Raw genomic sequence first — 17,225 nt, 5'->3', positions numbered from 1 at the left:
CTGGCCCCATCCCCGCCTCTTCGACCTGTTTGTTTCCTCTCCACCTATCCTCTCCTCTATCCCTCTTCTATCCGCCTCCCACTCTCTCCCTATTTATTTCAAAAACCCCCTTCCCCTCCCCCTTTTCTGATGAAGGGTCTAGGCCCGAAACGTCAGCCTCTCTGCTCCTATGATGCTGCTTGGCCTGCTGTGTTCATCCAGCCCTGCACCTTGAACAAAAACAAGCCAGCTCAGTGAGCAAGGCATAGATACTTTTAATTAAGTTCTACAATCTTTTCACAATTACTTTAACTTGAGAACACATGCATCTACTGAAAGAATACTATTCTTTCAATACAAGTGCTCAGCATCCAGGGGAATCCATAGATAATTTATTTAATGATCTCCACAGATTATTGAACTATTGGGCTAGTTATCCAGGGACTGAGGTGACGTTCTGGGAACCTGGGTTCAAACCCTACCATGGCAGATGGTGGAAGTTGAACTTTTTAATAAATCTAGAAGTAAATGTCTCATGATGACCATTGTCAACAGTTGCGAATAAAGGTTTGGTTCACTCATGCCATTGAGGGAAGGAGATTTCTGTCCTTACCTGGTCTCGCCTACATGCCTCTCCAGACCCACAGTAATGTGGTTAACCAAATGGAACTCAACCTGACAAAGTGTGAGGCATTGTACTTGGCATGGGCTAACAAAGCAACAGATTACTCTATGAATGGTAGAACCCTGGAAAGTACAATATTGAAGATCAGAGTGACCTTGATGTGCGTATCCACACTTCCCTGAGGGTAGCATAAGACATAGGAGCAGAAAATAGGCCATTCGGCCCATCGAGTCTGCTCCACCGTTCAATCATGTCTGATAAGGCTCTCAGCCCCATTCTCCCACCTTCTGTCCATAATCTTTGATCTTCTTAACAATCAAGAGTACATCTATCTCTGTCTTAAATATACTCAATGACCTGGCCTCCACAGCCTTTTGTGGCAATGAATTCCATAGATTCACCACTCTCTGGCTGAAGAGATTTCTTCTCATCTCCATTCTAAAGGGTCTTTCCTTTATTCTAAGGCTGTGCCCTCGGGTTCTAGTCTCTCCTGCTAATGGAAACATCTTTCCATTGTCCACTCTGTCTAGGCCATTCAGTATTCTGTAAGTTTCAATTAGCTCCCCCCTCATCCTTCTAAACTCCATTGAGTATAGACCCAGAGTCCTCAAACATTCCTCATATCTCTTCAGCTATCTCCTTAAGACCTCTGGGGTATAGTCCATCTGGTCCTGGTTATTTATCCACCTTCAGGCCATTCAATTTTTCTAGCGCCTCCTCCTTGGTGATGGCCACCATACTCAGCTCTGCCCACCACCCCCCCCACCAAATCTCCAGAATTTTTGGGATGTTACTTATATCTTCCACTGTGAAGACTGATGCAAAGTACTTCCGTCATTTCTTTGTTCCCCATTACTACTTCCCTAGCATCACTTTCTAGCAGCCCAATGTCCACTTTTGCCTCTATTTTGCCCTTTATGTATCTAAAGAAACTTTTGCAATCTTCTTTTATATTATGGGCTAGTTTATCTTCATATTTAATCTTCTGCCTCCTTATTTCTTTTTTAGTTGTCCTCTGTTGGTCTTTTTAGGCTTCCCAATCCTCTGGCTTCCCACTGGCCTTCACTGCATTATATGCTTTCTCTTTTGCCATTTTAGGTAGATGAGATAGTTAAAGAGGCATGTGAGATACTTGCCTTTGTTAGTCAAGGCACAGAATACAAGAGCAACAATGTTAAGCTGGAACTATAAAACATGCTCTTTAGGCCACAACTGGAGTATTGTGTGCAGGCTGGTCATCACATTATTGGAAGGAAGTGAATGCACTAGAAAGATGCTACCAGGATGCTACCTGGTTAGTAGGGTCTGATCAAGAGGAAAGATTAGATAGTCTGGAATTGTTTTCCTAGGAACAGCAAGGATTCAGAGGTGAACTGAAAAGAGGTGGACAAGGTTATGAGGGGACAGACTGATAGGAAGGCCATTTTCCATCAGTAGAAGGGTCAATAACCAGGGCGTAGAGCTAACGCAAGAGACAGTTGCTAAGAGGAGAGGAGAGAGAGAGAGAGAGATATATAACAAGGTGTAGAGCTGGATGAACACAGCAGGTCAAGCAGCATCAGAGGAGCAGGAAAGCTGACATTTCAGGCCTAGACCCTTCTTCAGAAATGGGGGAGGGGAAGGGGATTCTGAAATAAATAGGGAGAGAGGGGGAGGCGGATGGAAGATGGATAAGGAAGAAGATAGGTGGAGAGGAGACAGACAGGTCAAAGAGGCGGGGATGGAGCCAGTAAAGGTGAGTGTAGGTGGGGAGTTAGGGAGGGGATAGGTCAGTCCAGGGAGGACGGACAGGTCAAGGGGGTGGGATGAGGCGAGTAGAGAGGAGATGGGAGTGGGGCTTGAGGTGGGAGGGGGGGATAGGTGGGAGGAAGGACAGGTTAGGGAGGCGGGGACAAGCTGGGCTGGTTTTGGGATGCAGTTGGGGGAGGGGAGATTTTGAAGCTTGTGAAGTCCACATTGATACCATTGGGCTGCAGGGTTCCCAAGTGAAATATGAGGTGCTGTTCCTGCAACCTTGGGTGGCATCGTTGTGGCACTGCAGGAGGCCCAGGATGGACATGTCATCCAAGGAATGGGAGGGGGTATTGAAATGGTTCGTGACTGGGAGGTGCAGTTGTTTGTTGTGAGCTGAGCGTAGGTGTTCCGCAAAGCGGTCCCCAAGCCTCCGCTTGGTTTCCCCAATGTAGAGGAGGCCACATCTGGCAGATTGTATTTTTTTCAATAACGAGAACTTTTTCACTCAGAAGGTAGTGGTAGCTGAGACTAATGAGTCTACAGGAAAGATATGTAAGTCTGAAATTCTGGTAATATTTAAGCAGGATATCCCTCATTAATGGTATAGTGGGTCTACCTACAGCACATAGACTGCAGTGGTTCAAGAATGCAAAGCACCACCACCTTCTCAGTGGCAACTAGGGGCAGGCAATAAATGTTGACCCAGCCAACGAAGCCCACGTCCCATGGATTTCTTTTTAAGTTAGATGACTTGGGTCTGAATATATATGTCGTGAAGTGTAGTGGAAGCAGGTTCAACTGAGCATTCAAAAGTGCATCAAATTTGAGTTTAAGTTTAAACAATGAGTATGGTTATGGGGAAAAGGCAGGAGATTGGCACTGAATTAAAATACTCAGAGAGCCAGTGCAGACACAATGGATACAACGGCCGCCTTCCGCACAAAAACAATTCAGTCATTTAATTCAGTCCATTCTGTGAATAGCCGAAGTCACAGTCTGCAGTGTCGTTCCGAGCCACCAGGGGCCGCTGTGTGCAGTGCCGCTCCAGGCCACTGGGCGCTGCTGTGTGCAGTGTTACTCCGAACCGCTTGGGGCCACTGTGGGTATTCCCGCACAGAGCCACCAGGGGCCGCCGTTATGTTGCAGCCAGCACGGGCTCCGCTTGCTGCCGATGTTGTATTGTTGTTAAAATGGCGGAGTCTGGGGAAGATGGGCAGACGGCCCCGGTCTGTACTTTCTTCTTTAAAAAATCTAGCAAGAAATTTAAAGGAAGGAAGCGGAGGGCGAGCGCTAGTGACAAAGGTATTGACCTGGAGGGAGGAGGGGTCCAGATTCTCCGGCTGTGTCTCCGCTCGGGGTTAAAATGGAGCGCAGTTCTCACCAGGCGCCGTTTCATGCAGCACGGAAACAGACCATTCGGCCCAACCAGTCCGTGCTGATCATAATCCCAAAGTAAACCAGTCCCACCTGCCTGTTCCTGGCACATATCCCTTCAAACATTTCCTGTTCATATACTTATCCAAATGTCTTTTAAACATTGTAATTGTCCCCACATCCACCACGTCCTCAGGAAGTTCATTCCACAAGCGAACCACTCTCTGTTTGTAAAGAAATTGCCCTCATTTTTTTTTAAAATCCTTCCCGTCTACCTTTAAAAAAAGTGCCACCTGCTCCCGAAATCCCCCACCCTAGGGAAAAGACACCTGCCGTTCACCTTATTTACGCCCCCTCGTGATTTTATAAACCTCTATAAGGTCACCCCTCAATCTTCTATGCTCCAGGGGAAAAAGTCCCAGCCATTCCAGTTTTCATCCTCAACAACAAATCGCACTGATTAAAGTGCATTCTAATGTGGTGATGCTAAATTCAGCAAACTGCTTGCTGTCCTGGGTTTATTTACAAGCCCCTCAATGAGGAGAACTGATTTGATAAAAGATCTTTGACAGAGGTAAAGTAATTTGCATTTAAGTAGCACCTTTCAAGACCACAGGCTTTTTCCTTGAGCGTCAAGGCTAATAAATTACTGGAATTCACTGTTGTAAAATCGGAAGCACGGAGGCTGGAGTCTGGGTGGGGGGGATGCATGTGCACAGGAAAATCCCCACAAACACCAGATAAACTGTTTCAGTAACATTAATTGACTGAGGGATCTATGTTGGTCAGGAATCCAGGGAGAATAACTTTGCTGTTCCTCTCATAGTGCAAAGGAACCTATCGCCTTTCCCTGAGAGCTTAGACACCTTGAATTTAATGTTTTGTCAGAAAGACAGAATGACAAAATTAATATTGGTCTTCTTTTGGGATCACAGTTTAATGTTGACTGACAGTGGCAGATATTCCAGTTTCTTTTGTTAAGGTTATATTTTATCTCTAGTGAGAGTTTCGCTGCTGCTTTAATTTAGTTAGTAGGTGTTTACAGCCAAGATGGTCAGAATCCTCTGTTACGAGCTTTTGCTCAGTGCTGACAATACTGCTTTATCACAAGATGAAGGCAACAATGGGAGAAATTGAATCTTCTCTGAGAATTGAGTGTGTGTCTTCCCTAGTGTTCAGCTAGCTGAAGGTCATTTTGTGTGTTGTGTAAAAAAAGAAAGTACTGGAGAAACTTCAACAAGTCTGGCAGCATCTGTGGAGAGAGAAACACTGTTAACTGTTCCAGTTTTGTGTGACTTGTTTGTAATGTGAAGAAGAATCATACTCAATTAAAAGTATTAATTGTTTACCTCTCCAGACTGCTGAGTTTTATCAGGTGCTTTCTATTTTTATTTCTGATCTCCAGCAATCACAGTATTTTGCTCCTATATAAATGTGTTGCAAGCAATTTACAGAATATTTACCAGACTAATATCTGGAATTGGGGATGTTGGCTTATGAGGAAACGTTTGGCAGGCTAGGCTTTTGTTTTCTGGAGTTGAAATTAAGAGGCAACTTGATGGAAATGCACAAGATTGTAAGCATCTCAGGGATGTAGAAAAGATGTTTCCTCTTCTGGGAGAAACTGGAATTAAGAGCAACTATTTAAAAATGAGGTCTTGACCATTTAAAAGAGAGGTGAAGTGAAATTTATTTTGAGGGTTGCGTGTGTTTGGAACTCTGCTCCCATACCTTTTCAGGAAGAATCTTTTGAATATTTTTAAGGCAAAATTAGATAGATTCTTGGTAAGCCAGGAAAGATTATCAGGGTAGGTGAGACTGCGAATTTGTGATTTTGATCTTTTTGAATGGTGAACCAAGTTCAAGGGCCCAAATGGCCTGCTGCTGCTCCTTGTTCATATGTTAAAGTTGGAGACTTGCTATTCATGTATTATGCAAGCAGGTATAGGCCACTCAGCCCCTTCAATCTACATCGCCACTCAGTAAGAACAAGGCTGATCTGGTGTGGCCGCACTCCAGTTTCTTGTTTGTCCCTTGTAGTTCAAAAATTTATCTGATACAACCTTGAATGTATTCAATGACCCAGTCTCCACTGCTCACTGTAGAAGAAAGTTCCAAAGATTACTCCTCCTTTTTAAGAAGATATTTCTCCACTTTTCCATCTTAAATGGGAGACACTTAGTTTTTAAACTCTGCCCACTAGTTGTAAATTCTGCCACGAGGGGAAACATTCTCTTAGCCTCTTACTCTGCCAGGTGCCTTCAGAATCTTATACAGTTCAATAAGATCACCTCTCAGTGCTCAAACCTCCTCAGTCTTTCCTCACAACAGAACGTCTTCATCCCAGGAATCAACTTAATGAACCTTCTCTGAACCTCTTCAAATGCAAACACATGGCTCCCTAATTAAGGAACCAAAACTGTGTACAGCCCTCTTGGTGTGATTTCATATCTGCATTCTGCACAGTTGTAGCAACACTTCCTCTTGTACCTAGAAGGACACCGGACCCTTCCTTACAACAGTCTGCATTGTCCCTCCAATTTGGATAATTGTCTGCTTTTCTATCCTTCTCACTGAAGTGGACATTTTTCCACAATATTTTTCCACAATTTGCTACAGTTTGCTGTTCATTTAACCTATCTCTATCCTTATACAGATTCTTTGTACCCACCTCACAATTCGCTTTGCTGCCTGTCTTTGTATTAGGAGCAAATTTAACTACAATACAGTTGTTCTCTTCATCCAAGTCCTGAAGTAGATTGTAAGTAGTTGAAGGCTCAGCACCAATCCCTATTACACTCCACTATCTACAGTTTGTCACATTGAAAGTAACCTATTTATTCAACTGTTTGTTGGTAGTTAGCCGATTTTGTGTCCACACTAATTATCACCTTCAACACCATGAGCTTCTGTCTTATGACATAACTTTTTTATGTAACACCTTATTGATTCCCTTTTGGAAATCCAGTAGACCACACATGATGGTACCCTTTTATTCACTCTGATTGTGGTGTGATTTTCTAAGTGTTCTGCTACTATCTACGGAGATATGAGAGCAAGTTGTAAGGAGGACACGAATAATGGATACTTGCATTTGCCACATTATAAATGTTGAGCTAAGTGGCTTATCATTTTCTGGTTTCTGTCTCCCTCCTTTGTTGAATAGAGTTACATTTGTGGTTTTCCACATCAGCTGGGAACTTTGAAGAATTTAGAGAACCTTGAAGGATTGTAATCAGTGTGTCCACAATCTCCAGAACTGTTCATTTTGAGACCTTCAGATGTAGGGCTTCAGATCCAGGGAACTTGAAAGCCTTTTGTACTATTACATATATAAATAAAGGGAGAGCTGGAGAAAGTCAGCAGGTCTGGCAGCAGTTGTGAAGAGAAAAGCAGAATTAATGGTTTGAGTCAACGTCTTCATTAGCTTTCTGACTATTTTTTTCTCTAATAATCATAATTGTTTTTAGCTCCTTCCTTTTGCCTTTCTGTTTTCTACAGTTGTTGAAATGCTTTCTGTATCTTCAACTGTGAAAACAAGAAGTACTTGTTAAGAGTCTTTGCCATGTCCTTGTTTCCTATTAATTTCTCAGTCTCATCCTCATTTTAGCCACTCTTTTTCCTTTTTATGTACTTGTGGAAGCTTTTACAGTCTGTTTTTGTGTTTCTTGATAATTTTCTCTTTTTCTCTCCTACTCCAATTTATTTTTTGTGATCCTTTGCTTATTTCTAACATTTCATAATCTTGCCTTTACAACACTACATCTTTCTTTTCAATTTACACAGCTTTGACATTTCTTAGTTAGCCACAAAAGTTATACCTTCTCATGGTCTTTTCTCAATGAAATATATTTTTGTTGAATGTTATGCTTTATTGGCTTAAATGTATCCCACTGCTTCTTTGCTGCCTTAATCTTTTAACCAGGCTAGTTTTGAATTCATAGCCTTGCAGTTGTATTTAATTACTTTGAAGGCACGGACCTACATTTTCATCCTCAAATTTAATACAGATTTCTGTTACATTATCATAAAATGTGATCATAATGAGGTCATTCATTAATCCTCTCACTGTTCTTTCCAGGTCTGAAGTAAACTATTCCCTCCAGTCTCAGAACATGTTATTCTAACAAGTTGACCTGAATATACCCTATGAGTACATCTTTAAGGCTGCCATTGCCAATTCAACTTCTCCAATCTAATACAAATGTTAGAATCTCTCATGATTATTGTAGTAGTTTTCTTATCAGTCCCCAATACTTCTTGATTTGTACTCTATCCTACATTGTAGTCACTATTAAGGAGCATATAAACCACTCTAACCATTGGCTTCTTTCCTTTGCTTAATTTTATCTCCAAACTGATTCTACAATTGATTTTCTGAACCAAGATCATTTTTCACTGCTGTACTGATCCATCCTTTATTAACTACCCCATTTTCCTTTCTTACTCTCCATATCACCCATGAAATTCCATTGAATATTAGATCTTAGCCATTTTCACTTTGTAATCAGGACTCTTCAATTGCACTCATAACATAATTGTTTATTTCCATTTCTGTTATCTGTCTAACCATGTTATGAATGCCATATGCATTCTAATAAGCCTTTAGTTTTGGTTTTGCGACATTACCCTACTCTGAACTTATTATTGCACTTGTCTCTGTGCATTCTGTCCCTTTATCCATATTGCTACCTTACAGTATTGTCCTTTCTTCCTACCTTCTGTGGTCTCCCCTCACATGATCCGTAGCCTTCTTATTGCATTTAAAGCCCTCTAACAGGCCTGGTTATAAAATTTGCTAGGACAATGCTTGTTCAGGTGAAGGTTGTCTCACCCTCCCTCTTTCCCCTGTAATGTGCCATTGTTTATACGAAATGTGGTAGAAATCTGATCTCTTTCCCTGGAAAGTTGTGGATGCTGGGCACTGTTTCAACCTTTTAGGTCTAAGATAATTAATTGTGTTCAGTGAGGGTATAGAGAAACATGAAGAAAAGGGTAAATGACATCAAGGTTCGGATCAGCGATGATCTAATTAAAAGGCTGAGCAGGCTCAAGGGGCTTAATGACCTCCTCCTATTTCTATGGCACAACAGTCACTGCTTTTAAAGTATAAAGTATTTGTTATATTGCTATAAAACTGTTAAGTATGATCAGAGGCTGGAGACTTTTCCCCCTGGGCTATAACATGTTCTTTCTCCTGATAATGTATCAGTATCACTTTGTAATGGTTCCCATTATGAGGCAGTCTCATACTAATGTATTAATGTAATAAAGGGACTGGGTGCAATTCTTGATGAGGGTAACACTGTATGTACTTACTGGGTTTTCCCTTCTGCTGCGCAGACAGCAGTGGAGATGATGATGGGAATACTGCAGTGCGGAGAGAAAAGAGAACGACTGTGTCGAACCCCATGATACAGAAGGTGGGTGAAGTAGTACACAGCCAAACTGTGGTTTAGCAATTCAGAATCAAACAATGCAATAGGACACCATTTGGCGTGTCAGGCCTTTAGGGATCTTTTGTAGGCAATTTGGTTATACTGGTTGCATAGAAACATAGAAAATAAGAACAGGTATATATCATTTGGTTCTTAGAGTCTGCTCCCAGTCAATATGGTCATGGCTGATCATCCAACTCAGTACCCTGTGCCCACTTTTGCCCTACACCTTTTGATCTCTTTAGCTCTAAGAACTATACCTATTTGCCTTTTAAAAACCTGCCTTACCATGCAAGCTTTTCCATTATGAGTACATCACAAATGAGTCCACACATGAATGTGTAGAGCTGGATGAACACAGCAGGCCGAGCAGGAAGGTTGACGTTTCGGGCCTAGACCCTTCTTCAGAAATGGGGGAGGGGAAGGGGGGTTCTGAAATAAAGAGAGAGAGAGGGGGAGGCGGATAGAAGATGGATAGAGGAGAAGATAGGTGGAGAGGAGACAGACAGGTCAAAGAGACGGGGATGTAGCCAGTAAAGGTGAGTGTAGGTGGGGAGGTAGGGAGGAGATAGGTCAGTCCAGGGAGGATGGACAGGTCAAGGGGGCGGGATGAGGTTAGTAGGTAGGAGATGGGGGTGGGGCTTGAGGTGGGAGGAGGGGATAGGTGGGAGGAAGGACAGATTATGGAGGCGGGGACGAGCTGGGCTGGTTTTGGGATGCGGTAGGGGGAGGGGAGATTTTGAAGCTTGTGAAAGCTTCTTTGACCTGTCTCCTCTCCATCTATCTTCTCCTCTATCCATCTTCTATCCGCCTCCCCCTCTCTCCCTATTTATTTCAGAACCCCCTTCCCCTCCCCCATTTCTGAAGAAGGGTCTAGGCCCGAAACGTCAGCCTTCCTGCTCCTCTGATGCTGCTTGGCCTGCTGTGTTCATCCAGCTGTACACCTTGTTATCTCAGATTCTCCAGCATCTGCAGTTCCTACTATCTCCATCCACACATGAAGCCCATTTAGCCCAAAAATGCCAATTCTTTTGAAAAGTAATTGAATTAATCTTTCTTCATATCCATGTGAGTTTTCCATCTCCAAATATTTATCTAATTCTCTTTTGAAATCTACTAGAGAATCTCTGTGCTCTGCTGTTTTAGGTAGTGCATTCAGAATTCTACCAGTCATTGCTTAAGTGTTTTTCTCATTTGTTGTAGTTCATTTGTTAATCATCAAATTTGTGCTGAATGGTTATTGATTCTTCAGACAATGGAAATTTTCTGTTTTATTCTTTTGTATTTTCAATGCTTCCAGTGTACATCCAAAACCTTTTAGAAAGGTTTCCAGCATCCTTTCAGGCAATGTGTTCCAGATCGTTACTCGCTGCTCCAAGTAATGTTACCTTACCTTGCTTTGGTTCTCTGTTACTCCGATCACTATACATCCCAACACAGGAACTGTGTTTCTCTGTCAAAACCCCTCACTGTTTTGAACACTTCAATTAATTTTTCCTGCATCTTTCCCTGCTGTAAGAGGAACAGGCTGTTCACATTTACTAAAACCCCTCACCTTGCTACTAATTTGCCACACTTCACTGCTCTAATGAACCTGTATGCCCTATTGCCTGCTTCAACATTCTTCCAGCTGGCGCTGAGCCATGAGTTTATCAAGGTTTAGCAAAATGTCCTTACCTTCATATTTTGTTCCTCTCTTTCAGATAGTGTGCTTTTTTAAAAAGATGTCTCAACCTGGCTTGCCAACTTTATTTACCCACGGGTCTCAGATTATCTCCTGATAATTGTTTATTGTACATGCTGGAAACCGCCAGTGAAGGTTGCTTTCCTGCCCAGAAACAGGTTAATGTACTCAAGTCCAGGTATTTCTTAGATTTTGTACTGACTGCAGCAAGGTATTAATCTCACCTGCCCAAAACCACCCCACCCCGGTTGAATAGTCAGCAGGTACTCACTATTCTGTCTGAACTGTGAGGAGAGCTACTTGGGTGAGGTGGTTAAGGATTGGTACCCTGCTGACTAATCTGAGGAGAGGATTGATCAAGCCCTGCAGCAATCACTGAACTGTGATATTAGTGAACAACCTCCGTATGTGTGATTCACAGATCGAGGCTGCTGTTTACTAACCGTTTATCTGATTGTTCCCAGACTGCAAGATTGACAGGAGTGAAAGAGCAGTACAGCGACAGTGACAGTGATGGAGCTGAGAAAATCACAGTGTCGTACAAATCCACCCGATCAGCGGTAAGCAGCAGGAACAAATCAGAAGCTTCCCCGATCGAGCCCATGAGGCCCATTCTGTCCCCATCTGCCAATTATACACTGGGTCCCCGCATTCTGTTCCCTGTGGGCAGGGGGCCTCCTCTCCCTCTTGGGAAAGAGTTGATGTATGTCCGCACATGGAATGAGACATCAGGAAATACAAGTGAAATTCACACCCATGTAAGACACTGTCTTTATGAACAGAACGATTTATGGATGTGTGTTAATGAGGGGGTCGTGTGGAGGAATGAGACTCCGAGAGACAGACACATGATGTAGCTGCTTGTTGTGAAAGTGCAGTGCTGTAAATGCCACGTGGAGTTAATGCCTATCTGTGCTTCACAGAAACCTGTCGGCCCGGAGGACATGGGAGCGACAGCTGTATATCAACTGGACACTGAGAAAGATAAAGACATGCAAGCCATCTTTGAACGAAGCCAGAAGATCCAAGAAGTGAGAAGGATTTGCTGCTCCTACATTGGGGTTATGTGGCTTGATGGTATTTGTAACCTGCCCTGTTTCACTATGTCAGCTCTGTTGCAGGAATAGCAACATGAGCTGTTTAGGTAAAGATAACCAGTTCTAGTGGTAGGTCACAGACCTGAAATGTTAACCTGCATCCAAAGAAGTTGCCTGAGCCACTGAGTATTTCCTGGCAGATATGCCAGTTTTTATACCTTATCTGCATTTGCTCATGAGATTACCTAGTAAGGATGGGAGTGGAGTGTGTAAGATGTATTTTTTAGATTACAGGCCATGTCACAACAGAGCCATTTTAGAAATATAGAAAGCTTATTGAGACATCCAAACCCCTGTCTTTCTTACAGATTAGCCCAGATTGACACCAACACCCCACCCAGCTGTCAGCCCCAACTACTTGCTTTCTCACTAATCCAACCTACATATTTCCACATCACCTCCAGGTACCCATATCACTTGACATTGTCATTTCAATCACCTTCCCAGCTAACTTATTCTGAAACTTGATTCTTCGTTGGGTGATTATGTTTAATTTGTGTCTCCTAGTTGACCCTTCATCACAATGAGCAATAGGCCTTGATTAATTTTGTCAGTAGTCTTGATAATCTTTAAAGTTCAGTTGGGTGGAAGTTTTGAGACTTGTGGTTATACTGTACGCTTACAGTTTGTTGAAAAATCCCTTCATCTTGGCAAAAGTAAGTGGATAAACTTCTCCCGCCCAAAATCAAAGCACCGTGGATTCTGGGCATCTGTAATCAAAACAGAAAGTGCCAGAGAAACTCAGCATGATCTGAAGAGATGCATTGGGCTAAAAACATTAAAACTCTGTTTCTCTCTCCACAAGTGCTATCAGACCTGCTGAGTTTCTCCAGCACTTACCGTTTGTATTTGAGTTCAGCTGGTGTTGCCATCAGAATTGGCGGGAGGGTGGAAGGTGGGTTGTGGTGAGGGAGCGGGAGAGAAAGAGACTGTGGGATGGTGGTGGTTGTTCGAAATAGTCAGTAACACTGGGACAAACTGGACAATTTGCACTGGGATTCAGAGGCAAAGGCAGTGGGAAGATAGAAAGCGAGCATAGGGATCAAAAGGAACATTGTTTCTGAAACAGAACAAACTTGCACACAAGGCTGCAATGGTTAAGAAATGAGGATACTGAGATGTAAAACTGTGCAGTTAGAGAAAAATGATAAATAATGTAAATAAATCCCAACCTTAAAGCTGTTTAACTACAATTAGTATGGGATTTTCAAAGCTTCACCACATCAACAGACAGTTCCTGCTGTCACTGTGGCTGACTCCTCAGTGTCCAAGGTGAGGACTACCATAATCTCTTAAATATCCACTTTATAACTGACAGGAACTGAAAGGGAAGGATGATGAGAAAATCTACCGAGGTATCAATAATTACATCAAGTACGTCACACCCAAGGACACATCCATGGCAAACGCAGCTTCGGGAATGGTGAGGTGAGTGAAATACTCAGCAACTCCTCTTGATCTCCTTCCTGGATCCTTCAGACTTGGAATCTGTACATCACCTGCTGTTAGCTAGTGGAGAACAGTTTGTAAGGAAGCATTACACTTTCATAGTGTCTTTCACAGCTTCAGAACATCCTAAAACACTTTGCAGTGAAGTTTAGTTACTATTTACACAGCAAGCTGCCACAAACAGCAATATGAATTGAATTGAATCAGTTATTGTCACACGTACTCAATGTAAAAGTACAGCCAGAAGTGTGTACCTTCACCATACGCACATGGCACCATTCACATTAACTTGGAATAAGATAAGAAAAAAAAAACCTTAAGAGAGTCCAACTTTCCTTGCCACTGCCTAAGTCCCGCCCCGGGATTTCCAGCCCTCGCCATGCTGCCACCAAAGTCCCACTCCTGGCTGCCTCACCGATATGTTAATAACCAGATGATCTGTGATGTTATTAAGGGATAAATGTTGGTGAAGACACAGGCGAAGCTCCTCTTCAAATCATGCCATAGGATCTTTATTGGATTTTACTGGACTCGGCAAGAGTTGGCTGCTCAAGTGGGATAATGGCTGAGATGGGTGAGGGTAATGGAAAATGATAGCTGAGCAGAGTGGGTAGAGGGGTTGAGAGATGGCTGATGGTAAGGTGCAACAGCCATTGGGTCAGGGAAACGGCAGCCAAGCGAGAGATTGGGACTCATTCTGCATTTGGGTATCGCCTCTGTATCTTCCATCTCACCAACACCTCTCCCCCAACACACCCCTCCCCAACCCCCCCACCCCCTTCCAATCCTTTCCAACTATACACTTGGGCCTTGGTCCCTCCCAGTGTCTCCTAGGTGTCTGAGTCTCACCCTCCATTGTTTTCATATACACTGTTTTACAGCAGCTGACCTTGGTTGGTGAGAGAAATTCCAACTGATAATGTCTATCTAGGATCCTGGGCTATGCACCTTGGATATTCCTTGAACGTTTTCACTCTGCTGAATTTCTACTGGATTTCTGAGTCAGTCATATATTTAGTGTAATGATTTGGTCCAGTGGACCAAAGATGTGTTGATTTTTACATTGAATGAGAGCTGTTATCATTGATCAGATGAGTGTCAGGGATCGCTTGTCAAGATCGTCATTTACTGGGATCAGTATCCAAAGATGGTCCACTGAAAGCTGCTCCCTTTGTAAATCCCAGATGTGCTTAGGCCATGTTCATCCTCTGGTGCAAGTTTCTGCTGTTAGCAGGAGATGCCTCAATGTCCTTTGACTGTGAAATTTGCTCGTTTGGCCTCTTGTCTCTGCATGAGTATGGCTTCTTCATCATTCCCTGCAAGATGCTTCGCAAAAGCTCTGCAAAATATTCACAAGGTAACGTTACTGCTCCCTGTACCTCAGCAGTGATATTTCATAGAATCCCTACAGTGTGGAAACAGGCCCTTCGGCCCAACAAGTCCACACCGACCCATTCCCCTATATTCCACCTAATCTACACATCCCTGCACACTACGGGGCATTTTAGCGTGGCCAATCCACCTAGCCTCCACATCTTTGGACTGTGGGAGGAAACCGGAGCACCCGGAGGAAATCCACGCAGACACGGGGAGAATATGCAAACTCCACACAGACAGTCGCCCGAGACTGGAATCGAACCCGGGTCCCTGGTGCTGTGAGGCAGCAATGCTAACCACTGAGCCACCATGCTGCCCTAACAGTAACTTTACTGCTCCCTGTCCCTCAGCAGTGAGTGACGTTACTGCTCCCTGTCCCTCAGCAGTGAGTGACGTTACTGCTCCCTGTCCCTCAGCAGTGAGTGACGTTACTGCTCCCTGTCCCTCAGCAGTGAGTGACGTTACTGCCCTCAGGCAGGGGTGAATGATTTTATAATGAGCTAAAAAAAGCGTAGTGGATAGTGGGAGCCTTGACCTTCATTTTCCCAACCCCTGCGCAGTTTCACTTTGACAACCCCTCTCCCATTGGCTGTCAATGTTTTGTGTAATTTTATGGCTGTCATTGGTAGTTTGAATGTTGTTTATTATGTGTCAGAAAAGGACCTATCCGAGCTCCTGAACATCTTCGAGCAACAGTGCGCTGGGACTATCAACCTGACATCTGTAAAGATTACAAAGAGACCGGCTTTTGTGGGTTTGGAGGCAAGTTCATCTTGTTATCTTCCAAGGGAAATTTTGTTGCCTTTTTCCTTCTAGGTGGTAGAGATTGGTGGTTTGGAAGATGTTCTGGACAAGTGCTTTGTCCTGGATAGTGTTGAGTCTTTTTGGAGCTACACTCATTCAGGCAAGTGGACAATGTTCCATCACACTCCTGACTTGTGCATTGTCGATGGCGGACAGGCTTTTGGGAGTCAGGAGGTGATTACTTGCCGTAGATCTAGCCTGTTCTTGTATTTACATGGCTTGTCCTGTACAGTTTCTTAAAGGCTGGACAAGAAATTTGAGAGCATGAGGCATCCCTGGCCTCCTTCCCCATTAAAAGAATGGCAGTGAGCTTTCACGACATGTGGTCTTCCTCTGGATTCTGCTGACCATGAGTTTTCTTCTCTCTCACTCTTTCCCTCATAGACAGCTGTAAGTTTCTACATGACCGATCAGACTACAAGCATGGCTGGCAGATAGAACGGGAGCTGGATGAAGGCCGATATGGTGTAAATGGTAAGTGTTGTAGTTACAAATGTAATGTTATCTTAATCTCCCTTGAAGTAATGGGCTTGTCACTGACAGCCACTTTAAGTAAGTATTGCGGCTAGTGCCAAGGCACTGGCATCATCCGACTGCATTAAAGTACAACGTGAAATGAGGTTTGCAGCATATTCCATCTCTTATTCTACAAGTTTGGGAATTAGTTTTTAGTTTTAAGTTCCTGTTTAGCCGAGTGAAACGATCTTAATGAGGACAGCAATTGTTTCAACTGTTCTCATTGCCTCTGTGTGAGAAGAGGAAAGAGGGATTGTGAGTTAAGAATCCCAGTCATCCTCGTAATGCATAAACAGGAATTGGCACATGAGAATGTCGAGTGAAGACAAAACACTCAGCTGTGATACTCCTTTTGGTTGAGTTGCCTAAGTCCAAATAATACCTTCTCGTGGAGCCGTTTCATAAGAAGAGGCAGTGTTTTTGAGAGGGTGGGAGAGAATGAGGGGAAGATGTTCTCTTGTATCAAGTGGCTTAATGACACATCTTACAAAAGCAAAGTTCACCAGTTTATCACCATCCAGATTTACGTGTGGTTGTTCTTTACACTAATCAGAACTGTGACACGTCACTGTCGAGGGTTCCTAATGTTCTACTGTGGCTTCGGCTGTCTCTCAATCTTTGTCACAAATGGAAGAAAAATCTCTTAATATTATTTTTGCTAAAACTCAGATCCAAAGATGTACCATATAGTGTGACCAGAACACAGTATGTCACATAGACTTCCCCGATAATATGCACAGGATTGACTGGACATGGTTTATGGAGAGAAAAGAAATGAAGATTGTGCCAGAGATGGTAGGAACTGCAGATGCTGGAGAATCTGAGACAACAAGGTGTAGAGCTGGATGAACACAGCAGGCCAAGCAGCATCATAGGAGCAGGAAGGCTGACGTTTCGGGCCTAGACCCTTCATCAGAAATGGGGGAAGGGAAGGGGTTTCTGAAATAAATAGGGAGAGAGGGGGAGGCGGATAGAAGATGGATAGAGGAGAAGATAGGTGGAGAGGAAACAGACAGGTCAAAGAGGCGGGGATGGAGCCAGTAAAGGTGAGTGTAGGTGGGGAGGTAGGGAGGAGATAGATCAGTCCAGGGAGGACAGGTAAAGGGGGCGGGATGAGGTTAGTAGGTAGGAGATGGGGGTGCGGCTTG

The 17,225-nt window shown here is 43.5% G+C and overlaps 1 protein-coding gene across 2 annotated transcripts in view; it reads left to right on the top strand.

Moving 5' to 3' along the window:
- Positions 1-3,462: 3,462 nt before the first annotated feature.
- The window catches only part of rnf113a (ring finger protein 113A), a 20,704-nt gene continuing 6,941 nt past the window's right edge, over positions 3,463-17,225 (top strand). The window contains exons 1-7 of one of the 2 annotated variants that reach the window (XM_048614540.1): positions 3,491-3,640; positions 9,056-9,135; positions 11,299-11,394; positions 11,758-11,865; positions 13,250-13,359; positions 15,413-15,519; positions 15,946-16,035. In XM_048614540.1, coding sequence (XP_048470497.1) covers positions 3,529-3,640; positions 9,056-9,135; positions 11,299-11,394; positions 11,758-11,865; positions 13,250-13,359; positions 15,413-15,519; positions 15,946-16,035 — 703 coding nt within the window. In that variant the 5' untranslated portion in view covers positions 3,491-3,528. Of the gene's footprint in view, positions 3,641-9,055; positions 9,136-11,298; positions 11,395-11,757; positions 11,866-13,249; positions 13,360-15,412; positions 15,520-15,945; positions 16,036-17,225 lie in introns of both variants that reach the window. The other variant, XM_048614541.1, reaches the window with a different exon arrangement.

Source organism: Rhincodon typus, chromosome 30, assembly GCF_021869965.1.
Source record: "Rhincodon typus isolate 14 chromosome 30, sRhiTyp1.1, whole genome shotgun sequence".
Classification (NCBI taxonomy): domain Eukaryota; kingdom Metazoa; phylum Chordata; class Chondrichthyes; order Orectolobiformes; family Rhincodontidae; genus Rhincodon; species Rhincodon typus.
The sequence above is the reverse complement of the archived record's forward strand: the minus strand, read 5'-3'. Positions and strand labels throughout refer to the sequence as shown.